The sequence below is a fragment of the Dothidotthia symphoricarpi genome (genome assembly GCF_010015815.1).
Source record: "Dothidotthia symphoricarpi CBS 119687 unplaced genomic scaffold P153scaffold_4, whole genome shotgun sequence".
Taxonomy (NCBI): domain Eukaryota; kingdom Fungi; phylum Ascomycota; class Dothideomycetes; order Pleosporales; family Dothidotthiaceae; genus Dothidotthia; species Dothidotthia symphoricarpi.
The window spans coordinates 683002-694489 of NW_022985011.1; the positions used below are offsets into that span (position 1 = coordinate 683002).

General features: G+C 54.5%; 4 protein-coding genes across 4 annotated transcripts; 3 read left to right on the plus strand and 1 right to left on the minus strand.

The window, feature by feature from the left end:
• Positions 1-7: 7 nt before the first annotated feature.
• Positions 8-2585, plus strand: P153DRAFT_420660 (Phosphodiest-domain-containing protein). Its single transcript, XM_033672258.1, has 3 exons — positions 8-557; positions 605-1868; positions 1920-2585. The coding sequence occupies exons 1-3, from the start codon at positions 147-149 to the stop codon at positions 2354-2356; spliced, it is 2112 nt and encodes a 703-aa protein (XP_033527103.1). The 5' UTR covers positions 8-146; the 3' UTR covers positions 2357-2585.
• Positions 2586-2645: 60 nt separating this feature from the next.
• P153DRAFT_393680 (uncharacterized protein) lies at positions 2646-4909 on the minus strand (the record flags this gene model as incomplete). Its single annotated transcript, XM_033671253.1, has 1 exon — positions 2646-4909. The coding sequence occupies exon 1, from the start codon at positions 4812-4814 to the stop codon at positions 2646-2648; it is 2169 nt and encodes a 722-aa protein (XP_033527104.1). The 5' UTR covers positions 4815-4909.
• A 196-nt stretch (positions 4910-5105) lies between these two features.
• Positions 5106-6743, plus strand: P153DRAFT_283045 (APG6-domain-containing protein; the record flags this gene model as incomplete). The annotated part of the gene is made up of 2 exons (XM_033663242.1): positions 5106-5217; positions 5275-6743. The coding sequence occupies 2 exons, from the start codon at positions 5106-5108 to the stop codon at positions 6741-6743; spliced, it is 1581 nt and encodes a 526-aa protein (XP_033527105.1).
• Positions 6744-9213: 2470 nt separating this feature from the next.
• P153DRAFT_420663 (uncharacterized protein) lies at positions 9214-11210 on the plus strand. Its single transcript, XM_033672259.1, has 2 exons — positions 9214-9774; positions 9826-11210. The coding sequence occupies exons 1-2, from the start codon at positions 9493-9495 to the stop codon at positions 10987-10989; spliced, it is 1446 nt and encodes a 481-aa protein (XP_033527106.1). The 5' UTR covers positions 9214-9492; the 3' UTR covers positions 10990-11210.
• The last annotated feature ends 278 nt before the right edge of the window (positions 11211-11488 follow it).

Here is an 11488-nt window from a genome sequence, read left to right on the forward strand (position 1 = left end):
CACCTCCCCGATATGGCGTGAGGAACATGGTCGCACAGCCATGAAACGCGTGCCAAGGGATGTGTTCGCCCAACAAGCAAGTACCTAATTGTCCGAGCACGTCGCAACATCTTCTGGCAATGTAAACCGTTACTCCACTCTTCACGATGGCATCCCCACCGCACGACAAGACGAGGGCAGTCGCCGAATCAGACTACAGCGCCGACGAGCGCACGCTTTGCGAACGCGCCTCTGACGACGAGAGCTACGATGGCAGGCCATCCGGAGATCTGTCAGACGCCGATCGCGATATTTTGGAGTCGGAGGACGAGCGGGAGCGGTTGTTGACGCAGAAGGAGGGTCTGCCGGGCTTATCTGGCTTGTTCAAAGGCAAAGGGGTCAACATTGGGAAGCGGGTGAAGCAGGAGATGCGAGAGCGAAAGAGGGACCAGGAGGATGAATCGAGCGCGCTCATGTACGAGATGGGAGAGGGGATTGGAGCCTCGAACTTTGACCTCAGGTCGAGACGCAGCTCTGAGAGCGACGTGCAGCGCCTGGTTGCGAACAAGGCGCAGAAGGTATGTCTTGTCTCTACATGTGTGTGGGTGAAGCTGACAGACGACAGAACAGGAGAGGTCAGCTATGGCGGCGACTCTGCATATACGTATCTATTGTTGTGCTCTTCGTGTTTCTCCTCGCAGCTGCATATCGCCTCTCTACACCAGCGGACAGCAGAGCCACGGCGACGATGCTATCAAACGGAACCTCCCTCTTCGCACCCACGACTATCTTGATTTCCCTCGACGGCTTCCGCGCCGACTTCTTGTATCGCAACCTCACGCCCACACTGAACCAATTCATACAACAAGGCATCTCGCCAGAGTACATGCTGCCCAGCTTCCCCAGCGTCACCTTCCCGAACCACTACACAATGGCCACAGGCATGTACCCAGAAGCGCATGGTGTCGTCGGGAACAGTTTCTGGGACCCGGCGCTCGAGCAGGAGTTTTACTACACAGATGCGGAGCGGAGCTTGCAGCCACACTGGTGGGGAGGAGAGCCCATCTGGGTGACGGCCGAGAAGCAGAATGTCCGGTCTGCAGTACACATGTGGCCAGGCTCTGAAGCACACATTCTGAACCAAGACATCGCCTATGTGGACAAGTACAACGGCTCTGAAAAGCTGTCTAACAAAGTCGACCGTATCATGAATCTCCTCGACACCCCAGGCCCCATGGACATTGGCGCAGCGTCCGAAACACCACGACCCCAGCTCATCGCAGCTTACGTACCGGACGTGGATGGAGACGGTCACAGATATGGACCCAACAGCACCGAGATCCGGAAAACTATCTCCAAAGTTGACTCGATGCTGGGAGATCTCCTCGCAGGCCTGCACGCGCGCAACCTGACAAATATCGTCAATGTCGTTGTTGTCTCCGATCATGGTATGGCCACGACAGACGTCTCACGCCTCATTCAACTAGAATCTCTCATCGATCGTGCGGAACTATCCCACATCGACGGCTGGCCGCTCTATGGTCTGCGTCCCAAGAACGAATCCGATCTGAATCGTTTGTACGATCAGTTGAAGGTTAAAGCAGAGAAGAACCCAAATATCGAGGTCTACCTTCGTGACGTAGACATGCCCGCACGCTACCACTTCTCGAACAATGACCGCATAGCGCCCCTGTGGATCGTGCCGAAGACCGGTTGGGCGATTGTAACGAAAGACGAGTTTGACGTCGAAGTAGGGAAGAAGAAGGGCGAAGTGTACCATCCGAGGGGACTGCATGGCTACGACCACGAGCATCCGCTCATGCGGGCGATCTTCGCAGCGAGGGGACCTGCTTTCCCGCATGCGCCGGGGAGTCGCATGGAGCCTTTTCGTAAGTCGCGCCATCATATCACTGTCGACCAAGCATGCTAACACGCCGCAGAAAACATCCACCTCTATAACATGATCTGCGACTCTATCGGCCTCCACCCCGCGCCCAACAACGGAACTCTTCGTCTCCCTCTCACACCTGTGGGTCTACATAACGACACGACTGTAAATTCATATGTACCTGAGGATCCCGTCGCAACACCGTCTTCCCCTGTCTCATCAGATCTCGCTTCCCCCGATCCCACCTCCTCCAGCATCGCAGCATCCGCTTCCGGCTCAAACGAAGAACAGCCCCAAACTACCACCGTCCCCGCCGCCTCGCCCACGGGCAGCGCCCCGCCACAAGCAACGGACGCAGACGGCAAGGAGGACTGGTGGGAGTGGTTCACGCACAAAGCGGACGAGGTGGGGGAGTGGATTGATGACGTCTGGCACAAGCATGTACCGGGGAAAGAAGAAGGTGCGGCGAAAGATCCCGCGGATTCGTAGATTATGGGGCAGTTTAGAGTGGGAGTTTTAGCCGTTTTCTTGTTCTTTAGAAGGGAGGGAGTTGGGTTTGCTAGTTTGTTGCTTGGAAATGATACCCCGTTTTTTTCACTCAGGGACTTGTTGGGATTGATGGAAGTGTGAGAGTACAGTGCTAGCTATGAGTGTCTGAGTGAATGAGTTTATCTGCTACACAGAGCGTGAGAACAGCAGGTAAAATACTGATATCAGGGAGTTCCCAAGATAAAGCTACACACACTCCACCCCGCTCTTCAACAACACCATTCCTCCATCACCTAGCCAACTCATCCTCACTCTCCTCCCCCTCCTCATCCCCCTCCCCAACCCACGCCCTCTTCCTCGACCCAACATCCACATTCCCATCCACCCCCCCATTCAAGCTCCCCCTCTTCCGCCCCTTCCCCGTCGACCAACTCTGCTTAACCCGATTCAAAAACTTCTTCCGACTCATCCCAGACGCAGATTTCGCCGCCTCCGACGCGGGCGTTTTCAGCACAGCGGGCGTGCTGAGCAGGCAGGTTTGCAGCGGCGAGTGGGACTCGCGTTTTATGCGCGGGGTGGCGGGGGGGAAGTACATGTCGTTTTGCAGCGTGTCGTTGGTAGCGATGAGATTGAGGGCGGGGGAGGAATCGGAGTCGGAGTCGGGCTCGGCTTGGAAGGACGGGATGTGTGCGGGTTTGGGGTTCTGTTTGCGTTTTTTTGCTGGTGGGGAGGCGGGGAGGCGGGTTGCTGGCGGGGGGATTGTGGGGGGGAGAGAGTCGGTGTGGACTTCTTCTGTTGGGGAGGGGTTGGGGAGGAGAAGGTGGTGGTGGTGGGTTGTGAGGACTTCGTTGGTGAAGTCTGCTGGCTCTATGGAGGGGAGGACTGTGTCTTCTGGGACGGGGGAGAGGAACGCGTCGTCTATGATGGGGGATTGTTCTGGGTTTGGGTCTTGGGCTGGGTCTGGATCGGTGTCGGCAAGGGAAAGGAGGTCCAGCTCGTCGTCGTCGTAGTGCGCGTTGGAGGATTCGGGGACTTCTTTCGCTTCGTCCGTGATCTCGGGTTCGGGCTCGGAGTCGGTCTCCGGTACCTCCCTACTGCCACTGTCCTCGTGTTCTAACGAAGTCGGCGTGGGAAGGTGGTGTGTTGAAGCAGGCGACTGCGGGGCTTCATAATGCAGTGTATCAGATATTGCGTCGTGATATGTAGCGGGATTTGCGGTCGAAGTATCTGTCAAATGAAGACTTTTGCTCTTCAGATGTTGATGCCAGCGCTGCCTGAATGTAGTGAGTGGCCAATCCTTCCACTTCTCTCTGCTTGCCCTGATTTGAGTCCAAGTGCGTTTGTGAAGCTCCTTCCTCTTGCTAATGAAGATATCATCCTCTTCAGTAAAATTATATATTCTCGCTTTCGACAACCGCTCCTTTCGAACTTCCACCCGTGGACTACTTCGCCTTGGTGGGGTCGGTTGACCTTTCAGGTTTGTGACGGGTTTAAGCGCTTTGCGTGAAGCGGGTTTTACTGTGGGTGTCTCGGGCCCACTCTCGTTTTGCTGCTGCCGTGTGGCATTCTCTTGACGGGCTTGGAGAAGGGACTTCCTGAGCGTCGAGTTGTTGGCGGCGATTGGGATGGGGCTCGATTGCGCATCCTGGGGCTTGGGTAGGCGATCGGGAAGTGGTGGAAAAAGCCACTTTGGATCTCTCGCTGGAGTTATTGTGTCGCCAACAGTCATTGGCATTGCGGGCACTGACAAACATTGCGCAAAGGGTGTTTGCGCATTCGGTGTGTGTCCAAGCATGTTCGAAAAAAGAGGCGCCACAGCCTGTTGTACGGCGTGATTAATGGTCATGGTCAAGTTGGAATAGAAGGCATGTTGCGCCTGCTGCCCTTCTGGCGTTTGCGGGAACTGCACAAACTGCAGCAGGTTTGTCGCGGGGTTCGGTGTATGTGGAATCTGCAGCGCACTAGCTGGCAACATGGCGTTTGACGGATTGTTTGGCGATTGTGTGTCGAGTTGGTTGTTGTTTGGAGAGGGGGGGTGCGCGCCTTCCCCTGTAGATGTGTGGTGCAGTTCCCCTTTGGCCTTTGCGCTTCCTTCACTGTTCGACTTGGGTTCCCGCGATGGCGCAAGTTCGTCCTCGGTGTCATAGTCTTCCCCCCCGTCAGACTCGTCCTCTGGCTCTGGGCCCCGTTCCAACAGATTGTCCAGCAGCATCGTCTCTTTCCGCGAGACCTGTCGATTCAGACGCCTCAAGTGCCCTCTGTCCACAACCAGCGTGTTTGTGGTCATGTCGATCTCGTCGCTCATCGACTCGTGCATGTGCTCATATTTGGCGAAGATGGACTCGAGGCGGCCCTTGAACTTCTGTTGTTGCTTCTGCTTCGCGTGGACATAGTCAGGGTTCGATTCGTCCACTTCGACCGAGTGCAGGATGCGCAGGCGCTTTGGCGGAGGCTCCATGGCATATATATGGGGTGGGCCAGTGGACGTGCTGCGGGCGACAAGAGCGACTGGGAAACGAGTGTGCGATGTCTCGGATGACTTGCAGGGCGTTGGCGGGGAGCGGAGCTGTTTGCGCAGACAGAGCACGAGCCGACGCGAAACATGGCTGGGACGCGCTTCCTTGTCTAGCGCCCCACCACGCGCCGGGAGCCCATGCCCGCCTGCAGGCACATGATGGCATACCAAGACTATATATAAGACGAGAGGGACATTCAACCTGTGAGATGAGAAGAGACACTCGAAAGCACCATGGCACATGACACCAAGGCGGCAGGGCTGTACTGCCAGAAATGCCGGACGCCCATAGACATCGATGCCTCGATAGATCAACTCAACCCGGCGGCATTCAAGCTACTGACCGGTATAGTCCTCGTCTTCTAGGCTATATGTGACTGTTATATGCTAACAAGAAGGATAGACTCGACAGTCCCAGGACAGCAACAAGCCTCGAAGAACGCCCCTCCTCGCCAGTCCCGCCCAACGTACCCCTCCTCGCGACACCAGACGTACGAAACAGCCATACAGTCGGCGAGGAACCCTACCTTCAAACGCAACACGCCCTCGTCGAGATTCCAAAATGGCGCCCAGAACCCCGCTATGTCGTTCGTCAACGTGCACATGTCCGAGTCGATGATGGACCCGCCCTCCCCAGCACCCGTCCGCAATCCAGACAGACTGGCACCGACCGAAGAGACACAGCCAACCGGCAATGACTTGTCAAGACGAGCAAGCATCACAGGCGGTTCAGGAACAGCAGGAGGAGCAAGCATGGCAGACGGCCTGGAAACAACAAACCGCATGTTCGAGATCCTCTCCGCCCGCTCTGACATCGACCACCCAATATGTGTGGAATGCACCGAACTGCTCGTCGACGGCCTACAGAAGCGCCTCGGCGTGGCCACACGAGAGCGCGACGCCTATGTCGACTATCTGCGCCGCGCCAACACCGACGTCCCCAGCGCCGACGAAGTGAAGGCCGCCGAGTCAGCACTGCAAGCCGCAAAGACAGCCGAAGCCACCGCCCTCGCCAACCTCGAATCCCTCGAAGCCGAGAAAGCAGACCTAGACGCCCAACTCGCCGCTCTGGAAGTCGAAGCCCGCCAACTCGACCAGGAAGAGAACGACTTCTGGCGAAACCGAAACGCATTCGCCGCCACCCTAACAGGCTTCCAAAGCGAGCGCGACGCCCTAACAACACGCCACGCGCACGACGCCCAAATCCTAAACCAACTGCAAAGACGAAGCGTCTACAACGACACCTTCAACATAACCCACGACAACCACTTCGCCACCATAAACGGCCTGCGTCTCGGCCGCCTCCCATCCCCTTACGTCGACTGGCCCGAAATAAACGCCGCATGGGGCCAAACATGTCTCCTCCTCGCCACCCTCGCCGAACGCCTAGGCTGCAAATTCCAGGGCTACGAACTCAGCCCCATGGGCTCTACTTCCACCATCCTCAAGCTCGACGCCAAAGGCGGCGCGGCATCAGTCGCCGACGCACAATCCTCCACGACGTCCTCGTCCGTGGCGCGCCAACGCCTCGAGTTATACTCCTCAGGCGACTTCCCCATCAACTTTGGCTTCCTGCACCGGAAATTCGACACCGCAATGGTGGCGTTTCTGGAATGTCTGCGGCAGCTAGGCGACTTTGTAGAGACGCAGGGCATCCATGCGGGGAGCAGTCTGGCCGTGGGATCTGGCGGCCCTGGCGTCAAGATGCCGTATGAGATTAGGAAGGATCGCATTCATGACCAGAGTATCAAGTTGGCGCTTAATAAGGAGGAGAGTTGGACGAAGGCTTGCAAGTATACGCTTACGTGCTGCAAGTATCTGCTTGCGCATGCGAATAACGTGGAGAGTATGGGGGCGAGGCGGGCGAGGTAGGGCGTGTTGCTTGGAGGGCTTTTGGTTGAGGGGGCTGGAATGAGAGGTAGCTTTTTGGTGTGGAGTTTTACGGTAGATAAGATACCCCTTTATGATTCGATGATGGTCTTCCCGAGCAGATCATCTACACTTGTATCTCACGTTGCAGTTTGACAGTGGCTGGAGAAGATGCAACTAAGCGGGTAGATGGTACCTCCCCTCACAATGTCACTCCCGAGCGTTACGCAAGACACGACGAAACTCCAACCTACCAACCTAATCTCGACCTCCTCGTATCTCAGTGATAAGACTTCACGTGTCTATCGACCGCTAATGGTCTTTCTCCGATAAGACATCGTTATGGATTGTCTTCTTCAATCTCCTATCGTCATGTACCTCACTCTACAGCCGTATCCGCACCGTACAAAGGTTGTGAGGCGACACTTCATGTTGCTCAAGATAGCAGTCCGTAGACCTTGTTATAGATACTAGGCCGTTGGTGACGACAACAATGATACAATCCCGCGGTAGGATGTTGAACTCGTACTCTGTCCAGAGCTGTGCTCAACTAGACGTCGTGCATATACCACACCTAGGAGACGGGCCGCTCGCTGTGCATCAGTTGAATATCGGGTCGACGACACTCCGCCTGAGCACGAGACATGAATATGTCGTGTAGTCGACGTGTCAAAAGATCGTGTGAGGTTGTCCTTGGGTCGCCGTAAATTGAGCGCCTGAAGCACAGATCAGCCTCGTATAATGCCCACCAGTGAGGCCGCAGCAAACAGCTAGCCACAAATCTCTCGATACTTTGTGGAAGAGGTGACGCGTGGCGAAAAGGAGAAGGTCACGATGCTCCCGGAGGCGCTGCGACGTCTGGTACTGGAAAGACGTGTCATGTGTCCGGCCTCGTGACTGGTAATAATGGAGCCGGTGCCAGGCCAGCGAGCAATAAAGCCGTTGCGAGGCGAGCTGGTTCGGAGCAATAAGCAGGCGAAGTCCGAGACGCCAGCGTGTCTCCACGTAGACAAGGGGTGTCGTTGCCGCTGGCGTTTGCGTGAGCCTTACGCTTTGCAGATCTCCAGACTGTCTGCAAGTCAGGGGTTGAGATCTTTGCGGGGTAGCGTATATTCTTAGCTCATAAAAACTAGGGGGAAACATTTTTGGAGCGCTCGATAAGGTGAGCGATGAATGGCTGAAGAACTATGGTTGGATATACTGGCTCGTTTGTTGCGCTTGGTAGACATACTCTACACACTTGAGAGTTTTTTCGACTGTACCTGATGATGAAGACCGTGAAGCAAGCATATGTCCTGTGTATAACTGCAACAGAGCAACGTTGCGGTGTGCTCGGCTCCGTCCCGAACTAAAGTAGCTCCCGAACAACTGCAGCGATGCTTGTGAAGAAGTGCAGACGCATGGCGGGGAAGTTTTGAAACGTAACGGATTACCAAAATAGTCAACTTGAGGACGACGATGGGAAACTAATCTCGAAAGTGTGCAGAAGACTGGGGATATGTGTCAGCTGAAGGTTTGCAGGGCATCGTAAAATTTGCAGTACGAGGTCCACTGTCGAGCAATGGCAACACTTTGTGGTCAGGAGCCATTACAGCGAGCGTGCGTGAGCAGTCATTGGAACTGTATGCCCTCGCACCGTAGATTTGCACAACTGATTTGAAGCCGTCAAATCGAACGAAGATACCCAATCTTAAACCGACCTATTGAAGCTCTGGTAGCACTTCTCCCTCATGAAATGATAGTGTCCAGAGAACATCGGCTTCCAGTATTTCTAAACTCCGACTGAAGTGATATCGCGTGAGACAAGATAATATATCAAATGATGCAATCGAAGGCGTGAAACGCGACGTCGATGGCGACGCTCCCAATCAAAGAGTTGCTCGATAGTAAAAACACAATTGCCCGATCAGTGGATGCAATATCGTATGCTGTGCAACTGGGTGCGCACAAAAGGGGTCGAGCAAGCCACTCCTCCGCACCGGCTGCACCCAGAGTCGTGATGTGATGTGAAGCTTCAAATGTGAGCCGAACGGCAGCGGCAGGTCGGAACGTCAGCTCACAACCGCGTCGACACAACAGCTCGGACGCACGAAGACGGGAAACTGGGAAGCGTTGTCCAGGCACGCGGATGGTGAAAGGTCGAAAGAGCTCGTCAAAGGATTTCGATGTGTCAAAAGAGCAATTCTGTTACCCCCAGAGAACTCAATTCGAAGGCCTTGTGACTTCCGCCAAGGTAGCGTGTCGTCACGTGTACGCCTACTTAGGCAGGCATAACGTCACAGAAACGCACCCTGAAAGAACAACCAGGCCTTCAACGCCTCGCCATCGCAACAATGTACGCGTGCTACCAAGTTGCCACTGAAGTAATTGGTTCTTCTCGTGTCATTCACCGTGCTAGGGTGGTCGTTTTAGCTCTTCTCCACTCCGGGCCCAGTGTCCGACCTGCAGGCGACGCTGCGTGGAACTGGGGAAGCTCTTGACACTCTGACTAACACGGTACCACTGTGCTCATAGTTTCGATAAAAAAATCTCTGCAGTCCCAGGGACAAGGCAAAGCCTGCCGACTATAAGAGTTACCTCATCCGCTGCAAACAAAACTTATCATCATTGACTAACCTACTGCACCTTTCACTTCACCTATAGCTCACCGTCGCCAATACCACACCACCTCATCTACAGAAGTTCCTAGTAACAACTGCTCCCTGCTCTCTACAGTATAAAGTCAACCCAACTATTGACGTCGACACACTCAATGCACCTCAACGAATTCCCATACGAAGTTCTTTCCAAAATTCTCGAGGAGACCTCAAAGGCCAATATACGCGATGGTCCCACGTACACCTTCGGCCTGTCCCAGGTACCGCTGCCACTCCAGAGGGCTTCCCTGCAACGCTACGTGAAGGGTCCTGTTCCACCAGAGATGCTTATGTGGGATGCCACGTCCGCAATCCGCTCGGTATGCTGGAGATGGCACGAGTGGTCATTGGAGTATGCCCTCAAGAACGTGTACATTCGTCGCTGGAAGGGTGGAGAGGTAAGCATGTTAGGTGCCTTTGTGAGTGAGTTTGTACTGACTAGCTTGCAGAGATGGGCTGAACTTTCAAACCGACGAGAGAGCTATCCCCTCTACGAGCTCATTGACCGACCGACGGGTACCGCCGTCTACCGCGACCCGTTTGCCTCGCTCAAGAAGACTGCAAGCACTTTCAACAAATTTCCTGAGATGGCGTGCAAGATCAAGCGTATGTGGTTCCATGATTTCTACACCGCCGAGACGAACCGTCTTATTTTTGATGCTCTCAAGAACTGCGAGAATCTCACTTCCTTGTCTGTGCCTTGGACTACCATTAGGCATCTGGACGCGAAGTCCTGGCGGACGCTGCTGATGGGCAACGGCAAGCCATTGGAGTCGTTAGAGCTTCAGTGCGTTGATCCCACATCACAGCAAGCTGGAGAGAAGGAGAACCAAATCGACCTGGAGCCACTACAGGGTGCCAATTTTAGTCAGCTACGACGACTCAAGATCTTTGGCGACACTACCTTCATGCCGATCACCGATCGTGACCTCTTTGCTATTGCTCGGACCGCCACACAACTCGAGGAGTTTCACATGACCTGCATCTCCACCATCACTATTGATGGCGTTATGGCTGTTGTCAAAGCATCGCGCAACACACTCCGGGTTCTTGAGCACAGCCCAAGGTCACAGGATGGCTTCTGGCACCCTCATCCTGGATCTCCAAGCGACAGTGAGCATCTCTGCGAAACCTTCCGCAGCTGTCCCAAGTTGGAGACATTGTCCATCTCGCTCCCATCTGTGTGCGCGGATCTGTTTTCCAACGAGGATGTAAAATTCAATCAAGATCTGCAGGTGCGCGCACTTCACCTCTGCGGGCACGAGGATGGCCGCTCGACTCGGGAAGCTACAGATGACCTGCAGAAATTGCTTGAGCAGGCGCGTAGTCTCATCCATCGACGTGCCACGAGCATCGTTCCTCGCGAGCTTTACATTGAACTGTTCTTTGCAGACTGTATATTCGAGCCTGGATTCCAGTCCGTTCACGGCGACTTCTCTTTGGCTCAGATCTCATCCGATGGCATTTGGCCACATAACGTAAGCTTCAGCGGCAAAGGCCCATATGGTAGCACCGGCCTATACGAGAAAGAGGAAGAGGGCCCGTTCCAGCGTATTGACGAGGACGAGTTCCTGGCTGGCGTCCGCAGGAGGCTCCACTCCATCTCTACCTAATTGTAGGACGACTACGACTAATCACAGATTTCATTTCACCTGTACACCTTATCATGACTTTCAGCATTTACGAATAACGATCCTATGCATTTGCGACGGCGCCTGGATTCGAGATACCAGGCCAAAGTTGCCACAGTGCATGCGAAAAGAGTTTTCTTTCTAGGGCATCGGGTATGCCTCCAAAAAAAATGGGTTGAGCGGGCGTTCACAAATGACGGCAGGTTGCTACTCGGATATTTTGCACTTTCTAGCATTTCAGCGTTCAAAACGGGCATCATTGCCAACGATGTATTTTACCTCTATTTGTGTACAATTCGATTCATCGTTGTCAACATAGTGTTTTGAGTCCCAATGTCAGGTGTTTGTGTCGAAAAGGTGTAAAGGGCGACAGCTTCAACGCTCCCTCAACCCGATGTCAGTGAACCTCTCTATGTTGAGAGAGTGAGATCGTTGGCAACTAATCAAGCTCACCTGAGGATTCGCAAGTACCCCGCACCTG